Below are 13,104 nucleotides of genomic sequence, written 5' to 3' on the forward strand. Positions count from 1 at the left end.
ATAATTGATCGGCTGTACCCTCCTGGTGATCCAGCTCACAACCAGGCATGTGCCCTTGACCAGAATTGAGCCTGGGACCCTTCAGTTTACAGGCCAGTGCTCTATCCACTGAGCTAAACAAGCTAAGGATGTATATTTTCTTTAGTGAGAGGTCTATTCAGGTTTTTGGTCCAGTTTTAAATCAGGTTATTTGTTTTTTTTCTTGTTGACTTTGAAGAATCCTTTGCATATTTTGTATAATAGTGTTTATCAGATATGTCTTTGCAAATAGTTTGTCCAGTCTATGGCTTGTCTTCTCATCTCTTGATGGTATCTTTTGCATGGTATCTTACTTTAATGAAGTCTTATCTTCCCCCCACAACTCCTTCCCCAGATTGTGCTTGCTGCTGCATCTAAAAATATCATCACCAGCCCTAGCCAGTTTGGCTCAGTGGATAGAGCGTTGGCACAGACTGAAGGGTCCTGGGTTCGATTCCAGTCACCTCAGTTATAGGCTTGATCCCTGACCCTTGTCAGGGCACATATGGGAGGCAACTAATCTATATGTCTCTCTCACATCAATGTTTCTCTCTGTCTCTCCCCCTTTCTTTCACTCTCTCTAAAAATCAATAGAAGGATATCCTTGGGTGAGGATTAAAAAAATAAAAATGAAACTATTAAAAGTCATCACCAAACAAGAACATCTTTTAGGAGTTTATAGTTTTTCATTTTACACAGACATTGATGATCCATTTTGAGTTAGCTTTTGTGATGGGTGTAAGCTTTATGTCTACACTTATTTTTGTGCATGTGGATATCCAGTTGCTCCAGCATTTGTTGAAAAGACTATTGTTGTCCTTTGTCAAAGATTAATTGACTATATTTGAGTGAATCCATTTCTGAATCCTCTATTCTGTTCCATTGATCTACTTGGCTATTCTTTCACCAACACCACTTTCTGGATTACTATATTTTTATAGGAAGCCTTCATGTTGGGTAGTGTGTTCCAACTTTGTTCTCCTTCAATATTGTGTTGACTATTTGGGGTCTTTTGCCTCTCCATGGAAACTTTAGAATCAGTTTGTCAATATCTACAAAATATATCACTGGAATTTTGATTGGGATTGTTTTGAATCTATAAATCAAGTTTGAGAAAACTGACATCTTGACAATATTGAGTTTTCTTATCCATGAACATGGAATATTTCTCCAACTAATTTTGTTCTTTTATTTCTTTCAAAAGAGTTTTATAGTTTTCCTCATAGAGATCTTATGTGAATTTTAGAACTCAATTTTTGAGGTTTGAAAAATCACCTAGAGTTTTAATTGCTGTTACATTGAATTTATAGATTAATTTGAAGGGAATTGAATTTTTACTATGCTAAGTTGCCCCCATTCATGAATATATTATCTCTGCAATTATTCAGACTTTTTATGTATTGTAAAGTTTCTCTGAGACGATCTGGCACATTCTACTTTAGGGTAATTGCTGGATAATTTCTAATTTTTGTTTCTATTGTGAATAATTTCTTTATCTTTCTAGAAGCTTAGGAAGTTGTTAAATTGATCTTACATACAACAACCTTACTGAATCTTTTAATTAGTTTTGAAAATTTGTTAATTCTATTAATTTTCTATGTAGACCACCATATCATCAATTAGTGATAATTTTATCTTTTTTCCCTAATCCATCACCTATTTATATGTATTAATTCAATTTGAAAATGGTATGCTGGGACAAAAAGATTAAAAATTCAATATTTATTAGATTTCCAAAGCCTTATAAAACTAATAGAAGAAAATGGCATCTAAATTAAAGAAAATGTGCATCAACAAAGTCAAAATTTTCCTAAAAACAATGGTAACAGACAACACAGATTCTATGATAACTATTTTGATGTCTATAAACTCTTTTCCTTGGGATTTCTCTCTTGACGAATGTGGTCAAGAAACAGAAGGCCAGTCTGAGTCCTGAAGCTTATGGATAGTTCCCTATTTGTAGCCCCAACACAGGGATTTAGCTGTTTCTGGTCCAGCTCTGAGCCATGCAGCCACCGCGAACAGTTTGCATCAGAATTACCTTGCGTGCCTGATAAAAACGAAGAGTCCCAATCTCACCCTCAGACTTGAAAAATAAGAAATCTTTGCTGATATTACCTGCACATCCACCATTTTAATGTGAACCCGCCCCTCCAATGATTCTATGTCTACAAGCTTGAGAATCATGATGTCAGGGGCAGAGAGCAGAGAACCTGACCTCTAGACAAATGGACATCACCAACCAAGTCTAATAGCCCCCGTCTCCTCCTTGCTGCCCAGTCTAGAAACCTGGGAGAAGAAAGGGAGACTTCTGTTCTCCAGTCCTTCTTACAAGAACCTTGACATTCTTTATGGCACATACATGTAAAAGGAAACCATGAAAACCACCGGCCCATAATTTATCTGCCTGCCCAGAGCAAGCCATTGTACTGGTTTGAGGACAGTTCAAAAAAAAGTCAGTGCTGTTTCTTTCAGGAAATAGAGATACTCTCTCATGGTCATCCTTCCTAAAAACTAGGCCCTGAAATTATCAGGGACTCCCTCCTGCCACAGTAGGAAAGCTTGGAGAATCAGGAGACTCATGAAGGTGCCACGTCACTGGTTTTAATTCCACAGCAGGAACATGACTTCAGGGCCAAGCAAAACCCCAGGCCCAGCACTGGGTCAGTGGTTTTATGTTCCCATCGAAGTATTATTGCTAGTCGAAAAATCTCGCAAGGAGTACAGAAACTTATTTACCAGACAATAAACACAACTTAAAATTCACATTGCATTCTAGTAAATTCTGAAAATGATCATGATACAAATATTACAACTAAGGAAAAAAACTCACCTAGAGGTTTAGGGTTTTTTTATTACTAAAAAACCAAAGGCACTACAAACATAGCTTATATTTGTTGTATCATCTCACATTTCAACACCTAGAGTCATTGTTATGGTCATGATTAAATAAAGATTTTAGTGTCTCAAGGCTATCTTAATTTAGCCCTTAAGCCAAAATAAGAAATTGACAAATTAGTTTCCTTTAAAAAAAAAAGTTTGCTTTGAGAAAACCTTTATTGCACATCACTGAGTTCATTTCTATTTGAACAAACAGTACACAAAACAAAGATTCATGTTAGGAAAAATCCCTGAAACTTCGAATCAGCATTTTGCAAGGATAGAGACTTTGGTTCTGTGTCTTTTAAAGGCATACATTTCCCACTTATTTTAAAATTTTGAGGAAAGCTGTTTTATAAAATGTTTTAAATGTAAGTTATAGAACCTCTCCCCACAAAACAACAGTTCCCAACCCTAAAATGCTGCTCCTTTCTGAGGCTGAATGTGCCTGTGAAGGGCACACAGTACATCAGTACATGTTTTCCACTGATGACGCAATCAGCACAGTCCGAATCACTGTAAGAAGAGGCTAAGAGCTAGAGTAAAGAGTGGTATGGAGCCCTGGCCAGTTTGGCTCAGTGGATAGAGCATCAATCAACCAGTGGACTGAAAGGCCCCAGGTTCAATTTTGGTCAAGGGCATGTACTACCTCGGTTGCAGGCTCCATCCCCAGTCCCTGTCAGGGAGATGGATGTTTCTCTCTCTCTGTCTCTCCCCCTCCCTTCCACTTTGTCTAAAAATCAATGGAAAAAATACCCTCAGATGAGGATTAAGAACAGCAACAACAACAAAGAGTGGCATAGAAAACACCTTCTAAAGCTATGGCAAAATAAAGAACGAATAAGAAGCCAATAGCTTCACTAATCAAAGGTAGTGTTTTGTTTTTTTTTAAATAAACTCAACATAAAGCTAAAAAGACAATAATTATTGCTTTTAAATTATAAACCTAATGCATTCTTAATGAATTATAGCTATCAATTTGTTCAAAATGATAGTCTTCAAACATACTCTACCAGATCTTAAAATATCCATATAGTTTCCCAACTCAGCTGCACATCATATTTTCCTCTAGAGCACAGATAAGCCTGAGGGCTACTTTGTACAACAGCAGAATATAGATCCTGGAGGTTCGTCGTCTAATCTGTACTTTCCAGAGTTGGGTAGATCTTTGCACTCTGCTATAAATGTCCGAAGTCTGGTCTCTGGGAAGCCATCCTGCTGGTAATGCTGTGCAGAAGAATAAAAATAATAGCTCTCATTAATGAGCCCTTGAAACAGCTTTATTCCTAATTTAAAATAGCTCATTAGGCAAGGGAGATCTTTCTAGAGGGGCAGTGTAGTCACTTCCAAGTATTTTCAGGGAGATGTCATAGGTTTGGCTAAAGTACAGGGGGTCTGGGATTCAGCAGTGCCCTCTGGCCTCTCCTTTGTGGGTCTGGTTCAACCTAAAATGAGCATGTTGAATCTGAGTCCATCTGAGCCCTTTTTCCCGGAAGCAATGTCTAGCCAGTCCTGCTCCCAGTCTGAAAACCTTGTCCTACAGCCCATGACTTGGAGGCTAATGTGTAGCAGGCACCTTGGCTGGAACCCGGTTCAGGCCACAGTAGCCCAGCTGATGCAGATTAACAATGATGTTGCTGGGAGCTGAGGGGTGGGCATACCTAGCCTTCCTCAGCCCAGCCCTGAATGCTCCTAAGCTGGTCTAGGTGTCTGAACAAAGACCTGCGTGCTGTGAGGGACCTTTCCAGTCTTCACACCCTTTGGGAGTCTCTCTTCTGGACAGAAAGCCTTGTATAAGGGCCTCATACTTATATCAGTTTAGGGATCTAAGACTCAAGAAGGTGCCCTTACCACAAAGGGTCAGAAATAACTCAGCGTTCCCATTTGGAAGTACTCTGAGCCCACGAAAAGAAGTTAACATCTAAACTATGAGTCTCAAGTTGTATTATGGAAAGTTGTCAAGTCATGTTACCCTTAGAGATAGTGGATGTCGCCTTTAAAGAACATACAGTTCTCTGCATGCAGAGTGGAAGGTGGTAGATTTTTAGCGCATCATGGGAAGGGATTTGGACAGGTACAACTACATTCTTTCCCAGTCACCGTGGTGACTCTAAGCACAAATCTGCCAAACAAGCAGTCAGCTCCTGAAATCTGATTCAGTGAGCATGCAGTCATGGCCCTGGCTTCCTGAGCAAAGTTTTCATAATTATCAACTCGTAATGCATCAACTCCCAATCCCTGGTCCATCTCATTTCATTCTGCCTCTCATACCCAGGAAGAAAAGTCCCCAAGTGAAAGTGCCTATGCCAGTAGTGTACCTAGCAATACAAGGTTATTCGAAATTTAAACCTATCTGGATGTTTATTCTGCCTTTCCATATTTCATAGGGCTTAAATGGATTTTTTAAAAATGCCCCTTATGAATGATAATACAAATCATAACAGCTTTTTAAATCAAGTTTCCAACTGGGGAGGGGACCATGCAAAGGAGTAATGAGTTCAGTGACAGCACATTCCAAACGAAGAGGTCAATTTTTCTTTATAAAACTGGATTTTAAAAGTTCCCCACCCCAGCAGCAGCAGGGCAGCTGGTCCTGAGGTCAGCTGTAGCTGGTTTTGTTGCTTTTCTGGAACTAAAATACAACTGAAGCCTAGATGTTATTTCTAGGGTGAAAGGTCAGGGGGTCCAAATTGCATGACCAGCAGATATGCTAGGAGGAGAAAAGAAAGGCTACCCTGGGGGCAAGGTCCCACCCTACAATTGTCTTTTGCTGGGTAAAGACAATCTACCTGCCCATTGTCCTTGCTCCGCAAATGTCTAGCTGCCTACCACATAATGAACTGCAAAAAATGACCTAAGTGATGTGAGATTAATGCCATCGGTACCTTTTTTTTCTATATTATTAATACACTAAGAGGCCCGATGAACGGATCGTGCACAGGCGGGGTCCCTCCGCCTGGCCTGCACGCTCTTGCAATCCGGGACGCCTCGGGGGATGTAGCAGTGCCAAATCAGCAGGCGGACGGGGAGGGGCCCCAGCCGGGGCCAGGCACAGCTCCAATGTCGCTCATCCTGGCCCCGCTGCGCCTGCCACCACCACTGCTCAATAGCGCTGCCGCTGAGGCGGGATAGGCTCCCACCCCGCAGCTGTGCTCGCCAGCCGTGAGCCCGGCTTCTGGTTGAGTGGTGCTCCCGCTCCCGCTGTGGGAGCGCACTGACCACCAGGGGGCAGCTCCTGCATTGAGCTTCTGACCCCTGGTGGTCAGTGTGCGCCATAGCAACCAGTCAACTGGTTGTTCTGGTTTTTCCAGTTGTAATGGTTGCTTAGGCTTTTATATATATAAATTATTTCTTCTCTCTCTCTCTTTTTCTTTTTTTAATGACTTTGTATTTTACTTTTGACTTTAAACTTCCACATCCTTTTTCTTTTTTCAACTTTCCTATTCACTTCCAGATCTCTTCTGTGTTGTTCCTTATAAACATAGGTCTATTCAACAAGTTACCTTGGAAATTGCAGCTAATATTTGTCTTCTCAAATTCAGAGATTTAATTTATATAGAAATTAAAATTTTCCATTGGATTAATGTAAAAAAAAAAAAGTTCACCACTCCCAATTCTGGCTTGCTGGAATGTCATCTGCTGTACTCACACAATACTTACTAATCCTTATAATTTTAATAAAAAGCACAATTATGTGAAGACAAAACTTCCAACATTCTACACTTCTATTTCTCCTTCATTTCTGTTTCTCAGTATCTAAAACTGAAGTCCTTCTTCTCTACCCTGAAGAGATTAACATTCCATTAATTCCCCTCCCCCATAGGTACTATATGTTATTGTCACTCCACAAATTCTAGGAAAATGCTGCCACTTATGGCTACTGATGAGCCTACCTTGATTGTTTCATATGTATCAGTGATCAGTGCAATGAAAAGACTTAAAATCATATATACAAAGAGGCTGATGAACGTGTAGAGGTAAAGTCTGCTAAATAGCCAGACCAAGTAACTTTTTTGGTGCATTCCTGCAAATGTCGCAAACATGTCATCTCCATTTATCAGAGAAAAAAGGCACTCGGAGACCAAGTTCAGAGAACGGAACTGAAAAAAAAAAAGAGAAAAATGCACTTTATTCCATGCTCCTTCCCCTGGGAGACTTCATTCATGACATCATATTAAAAACTAGTGGCCCGGTGCACTGATTCGTGCACATGGAAAGGAAATTAATTAAAAGAAATATTTTAATATCATTATTTGCCCTTTCTCTATAATAGAAGTATCAACCAAATTCATGATCAACAATGACAGCTAGAAACACACGTGCAATTTGCACCAGCAAGAACTTTATATGTATCATGCATTTGTGAATCAACTTAGCCTAATATGCAAATTGACTGAACTGTGGAATGACTGGTCACTATGACGTGCACTGGCCACCAGGGGGCAGACGCTCAACACAGGAGCTGCCCCCTGATGGTCATTGCGCTCCCACAGGGGGAGTGCTGCTCAGCCAGAAGCTGGGCTCACGGCTGGCAAGCGCAGCGGCGGTGGCGGGAGCCTCTCCTGCCTCTGTGGCAGCGCTAAGGATGTCCAACTGACAGTGTAGGCCCAGGGGAAATCAGGCCTAAGCCATCAGTCAGACATCCCCCAAGGGCTCCCAGACTGCAGGCCATGCTGAGGGACACCCCCAAGTGCATGAATTTCATGCACCAGGCTTCTAGTATAGAATAAACTTGCTTAATTAGACCTGCTTTCTGATTTTGCTAAACTTTTTCCAGCCCAGTGAAGCACCCCAACTTCTCTTTCAGGTAATTGTCAGCAACACAGCAGTAAATATCAATAAGAAGCAGATTATTACTGTAGATCATGCAGGGATCTACATGGTAAAATATTTAACTGCAGCAGTGTTTGACTGTATTCTGTGCAGTGAGAAAACCTGAAGTCATTTTCAAGGTCCACCATTTCTTACTTCTTTTCAGTGGGGTCAAGTTTCTCAACTTTATAAATCTCCATTTTCTGGCTACTGAAAATAGAATTCCACTGTGTCCCCTATCTACCTACTTCAGGACTTCTGTGAGGATCAAATGAGATGAGGCACGGGAAAACGCTTCACAGACATTTGGTTACAGTGTGAAATGTTTGCACCTGGCTATAAAGCAAGTTGTGTTCCTGGGATGAAGAAACTGCAAGGAGGCTAGTTGTCACTAGGGAGAGGAAGCCGCATGTTGCTATGTGACATCACTACCCAGCGCCCACAGCCACCATTTCCGGGGTGGGCTGGGCTGTGGGCTGCATTTTGTGCCATGGCAGTTTCGGCTGCAATTTGGTGGGCTGTCGCTCTGGGGTGGTGGCAGGGCCTGTGTCCCACTTGGGAGAAGCTGAGTGTTGCTTTGTCAGTGCCAGGTCCATGCTGCCGTTTCTCTGTAAATGGCCAGTGCACATCACAGCAGCTCCTGCGTTGAGCATCTGCCCCCTGGTGGTCAGTGCAGGTCATAGCAACTGGTCGGACAGGTGGAGGGACACTTAGCTTATTAGCCTAGTATACAGATAACTAGAGGCCTGGTGCACAAAATTCATGAACTGGGGGGAGGGATCCCTCAGCCCGGCCTGTGCCCTCCCGCAGTCCAGGACCCCTCGCTCCTTACTGCCTGCCTGCTTGCTGCTCCTTACCACTCAGCTTGCTGCTCCTTGGTGCTGCCGCTGACGTGGAGGTGGGAAAGGCTTCCGTCACCACCACTGCACTTGCCAGCGTGAGCCTGGCTTCTGGCTGAGCGGCACTCCCCCTGTGGGAGCGCACTGACCACCAGGGGGCAGCTCCTATGTTGAGTGTCTGCCCCCTGGTGGTCAGTGCGCGTCATAGTGGCCAGTCATTTTGCTGGTCATTCCGCTGTTTGGCCAATTTACATATTGGGCTTTTATTATATAGGATGTGGCCAGATATGCCAAGTTACCCTTTCAAACCAATAACCTGAAGTAACTACATGCATTTGCTTGGCGATACACACAACATGTACTGGCCTACTATTTTTCCTGGGACAGGCAGCTGCTTCACGATGCTCTGTTAATAGGAGCAGGCTGAACTGGAGGCAGAAAGGGTGTGGTCTCTGCCCTCAGGGGTTTTGTGAGACAAGCCTTATCCTCCCCTTTCCCTTCAAGGAAAGAGATCCTTGAAACACTCCTGAGAAACCCAGATCCCAACCATGCATGGTCATACTTCTCGTTTTAAAGTTCTTGCCACTTAAGATAACAGCATTCTAGTTAAGACTATAACTCCAGTAACAAATATTCCTACAAGTTTTCCCTATACTACTTTTTAAATAAAATCCCATTTTGAGACACCTTACCTAAACAGCCTAATATATACTGATGAATCAAACTGACGAAACTTTACTTCACTGGTGATAAACATGACTTAACTATTTGGCATACTCCACTAAAGAAACTGAGGATGTTGAATGAATCTTCTCTCGAGTTGGTCACCCCTTCCTGGTTTATACACATGGCAATAAATATACTGCCTTCAATATATGAAGGCTGAGTCACAACATAAAAGGAGTCCATTTGAAAGGAGGAAACGAGCCACTGGCACTCTTCTAAGAACTTCCTGGTCCCAAGGTGACTGGTTGTGGAGCAGTTACCTTTTCATGGTAAGGTCCCAGCACAATCCATCCACAGAAGCAATAGCCAAAATAGATCACAGCCGCACAGCAGCAGAACCTCATGACACTGGGCAGCGCTGCCTGAAGGGTCAGGATAAGGAGCTGAGAAAGTGAGAGAGCTCGTTAGCATCCTTTTGTCCTTCAGCCAAAGCCGCGCAATAACAGTGAAAGGGAGAAAGACCAGCAGCACTGAGAGCCTTGGAATGTCTTACATTGTACTTGTGGAAGAAACTGAGGTATCGGATGACGCCCAGCCACACGAGCAAGGTGGAGGTCCCGAGAAGTATGCTGCAGACGTCATAACTTGTTAGACTCTAAAACACAGTGGGGAAAAGGAATCAGAAACTCACATGAGCAGGAACTGTTTATTGGGCAGCTATGAGTTGGTCACTGTCCCAGGGGCTAAGGACAGAGCAGTGAACAGGCAAAATTTCCTACAATCATGAAGCTTCCCTCCTAATGAGGGGGGAGAGATGGCAGCAATACATTCATGAACACCTGATACATTAGCTGATGTGCAAAGGAGGAAATTCAGGAGAGGGGATAAGAAATGCGTAGGAGGTTGCATTTTAAGAAGGGTGATGAGGAAAGGTCTCACTGAAAAGAGGCAGCACTTGAGCAAAGACCTGGAGGGAGTGAGGAGCAAACCAACAAAATCAAGGGGAAGAGCTTTCCAGGCACAGGAGCCAGCAAGTGCCAAGGCCCCAAAGCAGGAGGGCACCTGGCAAGATAGTGAGTCTGGCTGGAGTGAGTGATGGGGATATGTATGAAGTCAGAGGTAAGGAGGCAGGTAGTTAGGGTCTCAGGGATAATTTAACGACTTTATATTTATTCTGAATAGGGGAGGGGGATTTGAGATCTCTGAACAGCAGTGATTTGATAAAATATTGGCTGCTATGGTTGAGCGCAGCTTGTTGGAGGAGTGAGAAGGCTGTTGCAATAATATAAGTGAGAGCTGATAGTGACTTAGTGGTGGAGATGATGAGGTAATTTTCGAAGGTAGATCAATAGGATTTCCTCTTGGATTCAAGGAGCTTGAGAGGGGATTAGTAAAAGAGAAGCGTCGAGGATGAATCAATGACTCTTGTCTTGAGCAACTGAAAATAGTTAGTATTTAACTGAACTTAGAAAGGAGAAGCAAGTTTGGACCATGGAGGTGGGGGATCTTAGGAATTCTGTTTTAGATATGTTACATTTGAGAGGACAAATAGACACTGGAGTGAAGTGTAGAATAGACAATTGGAAATGTGAGACGAGTTGAGGGCAGAATTCCAAGCTGGAAACACAAATGTGGAAATCACTGGCATGGAACAGAATGAGGTCACCAAGACAGTGGCAGAAAATAAAACATGTCCTGGTGCTACGCTTTGAAGTCGTCACTTTAATAGGTTGGCGAGATGAGAGGAAACTGGCGAAGGAAAGTCAGGAGACCAGCCCAAGATCTAGGAGGAACACCAGGAAAATGATACCCAGCAAAAAAAGTGCATCAACAAAGAGGGAGAATTGACGGTGTTAAAAGCTGAAGGGTAAATAATTGAAATAATGGATTATTGGACTTAGCAACATGGGAGATCCTTGGAAAGACACTTTCTGTGGAATGGCAGGCAGCCTGGTTGGAACAGATATGAGAGAGAATGGGAGGAACAGAATCAGAAACAAGATGAACTACTCTTTTGAGGTCTTTTGCCATATAAAGAGGAGCAGAAAATGAGGAAGTAACTTGGGGGGATGGGTTGATATTTTGTCTTTCTAGAAAGGAGAGAAAAACATACTGATGAGAATGACAGCATCGAGAGTGACAGCATCGAGAGTGGGATGATGTACAAGAAAAGGGAGAAGCGTGGGGGGAGCTGTGCCCTTAAGCAAGTGGGGACAGCATGTGGTCGGCATCTGGAGGAGTAGGACTTGGATAATAGCCTAAATAATAAATCCTCCATAACAGAAAACACGGGACATGTGGGCACTGATGCTGGTCGGTAGATAAATGAAGTGGGAGTTTGTGGAATTTTTACTTTTTTCCTATTGTTCTTATGAAATAGGAAATGAGGTCACCAGCTGAGAGTGGGGATGAGGCAGGGGAGTTAGAGGTTTCGGAAGAGAAGAAAACATGAAATTATCATTTATAAGATGGGGGTAGTGAGTGGTCTAGAAAAATGTGGAAAGGTTGTTGGGTGCCATTAAGAGCTTATTGAGGTTAAGGATAGTTGAGGTTGGTATAAATGAAGATTTACTGCAAATCTTCCCCCATCCCCCTCCCCCGAAGTTAAACTTCTATTCTGATGATTTATACAATAGCTATGACATGGTGGCAGCGGCCCCGTGTCAACGTAAACCTATTCTCTCCTTCTCTACTCCCCAGCACCACTTGCAGCTGGATGTGACTAAATTCTCTCCAGTGGAACGTGAACAGAAGTGAAGGCTACCACACTAGAGCCAAGGCTGTAAGACTGTGGGAGGGCTACCTCCAGACCAGACCAGACCGTGTTTTCCCTTCCACGGGCTGCAGCCTGTTGGTGAGATGACCCAACATCAATCATGTAGTCTGGGCAAGCCCATAATGGCTGGCAGAAAAACAAGATGGGAGAAACTTGGGTCCTTGCATGACTGCATGGAGCTGAGCAACCCACCAACCTGGAAAACCCACCCTGACTGTTACGTGAGGGAGAAATAAGCTCCTATCTTTTCGGAGCCATTGCATTTGGGGGTCTCTGCCCAGGAATCTGAATCACAACAGGCTTATACTCATATTTAGTTACAGCCAAGGTTGGAAAAGTGTAAATTTGAGCAAAATTAGTTTGAATAATATTAGATTTTTTTTAAATTTGATCTTTGCTTTGGAAGAGAGGGTTGATTTCTAGTCTGAGCAAACTCAGAATGGAAAGCGCTGTACCCATCAATGGGAAAGATAAGAATATATCAACATTCTCAATCTGAAGGAAAGAACTACAGCACTTACGTAGTCATAGCTTGGCCTCAGTCTGCACCCCTAGCCCTATTCTTTTTTTGTTGAAGATTCTAGGATTTCTTGTAAGAATAACTAAAAACACCTCTTGCCTTAGCTATCTTGGTGTGTTTATGAATTTTGGTATGTTTAAGAATACACAGGTCCCACCCCAGAGTTCAGATTCAGTAGGTGAAACGTGAGCATTTTTACCAGCTCCCCAAATGATTCTGAGGCCGACGTTTATGGATCACACTTTGAAAGACTCTGTCTAAAAGATTTCCTGACTAGATTTAAGAAAATTGTTGCTATCAATTCCAAGTTTAGTCAATGCAATGTTTGAAAGAAATCATTTACTCTACAAATTCTTACATTCTGGAAAAATAAATTACTATTAATGCAAAGCTGATACTAACAATGGCATAAAGAGGAAAAAAAGTTTACCTTGGCTTGGATTTCCATTTTCAGAATTGATCCAATGATTGTCAATAAGTCACTAATAATAATCATAATGTACCATCCATTGACAAATTCCATTCGATCAGAAACGGAAACCTCCTTCTTATAATGGAGGAGGAAAAAATTGACAAATTCCTTTAGGGGGAAG

The 13,104-nt window shown here is 42.4% G+C and overlaps 1 protein-coding gene across 4 annotated transcripts in view; it reads right to left on the reverse strand.

Annotated features, from left to right (window-relative positions):
• Positions 1 to 2,834: 2,834 nt before the first annotated feature.
• Positions 2,835 to 13,104, reverse strand: part of MCOLN3 (mucolipin 3) — a 33,379-nt gene continuing 23,109 nt past the window's right edge. For 2 of the 4 annotated variants that reach the window (XM_036351678.1, XM_036351676.1), the window contains exons 9-13: positions 12,942 to 13,091; positions 9,769 to 9,870; positions 9,536 to 9,658; positions 6,792 to 6,998; positions 2,835 to 4,125 (exon numbers count right to left, since the gene is read on the reverse strand). In XM_036351678.1, the coding sequence (XP_036207571.1) occupies positions 3,991 to 4,125; positions 6,792 to 6,998; positions 9,536 to 9,658; positions 9,769 to 9,870; positions 12,942 to 13,091 (717 nt within the window). In that variant the 3' untranslated portion in view covers positions 2,835 to 3,990. The remainder of the gene's footprint in view (positions 4,126 to 6,791; positions 6,999 to 9,535; positions 9,659 to 9,768; positions 9,871 to 12,941; positions 13,092 to 13,104) is intronic. The other 2 variants (XM_036351679.1, XM_036351680.1) reach the window with 2 other exon arrangements.

The sequence above is a fragment of the Myotis myotis genome, unplaced genomic scaffold, assembly GCF_014108235.1.
Source record: "Myotis myotis isolate mMyoMyo1 unplaced genomic scaffold, mMyoMyo1.p scaffold_m19_p_2, whole genome shotgun sequence".
NCBI lineage: Eukaryota > Metazoa > Chordata > Mammalia > Chiroptera > Vespertilionidae > Myotis > Myotis myotis.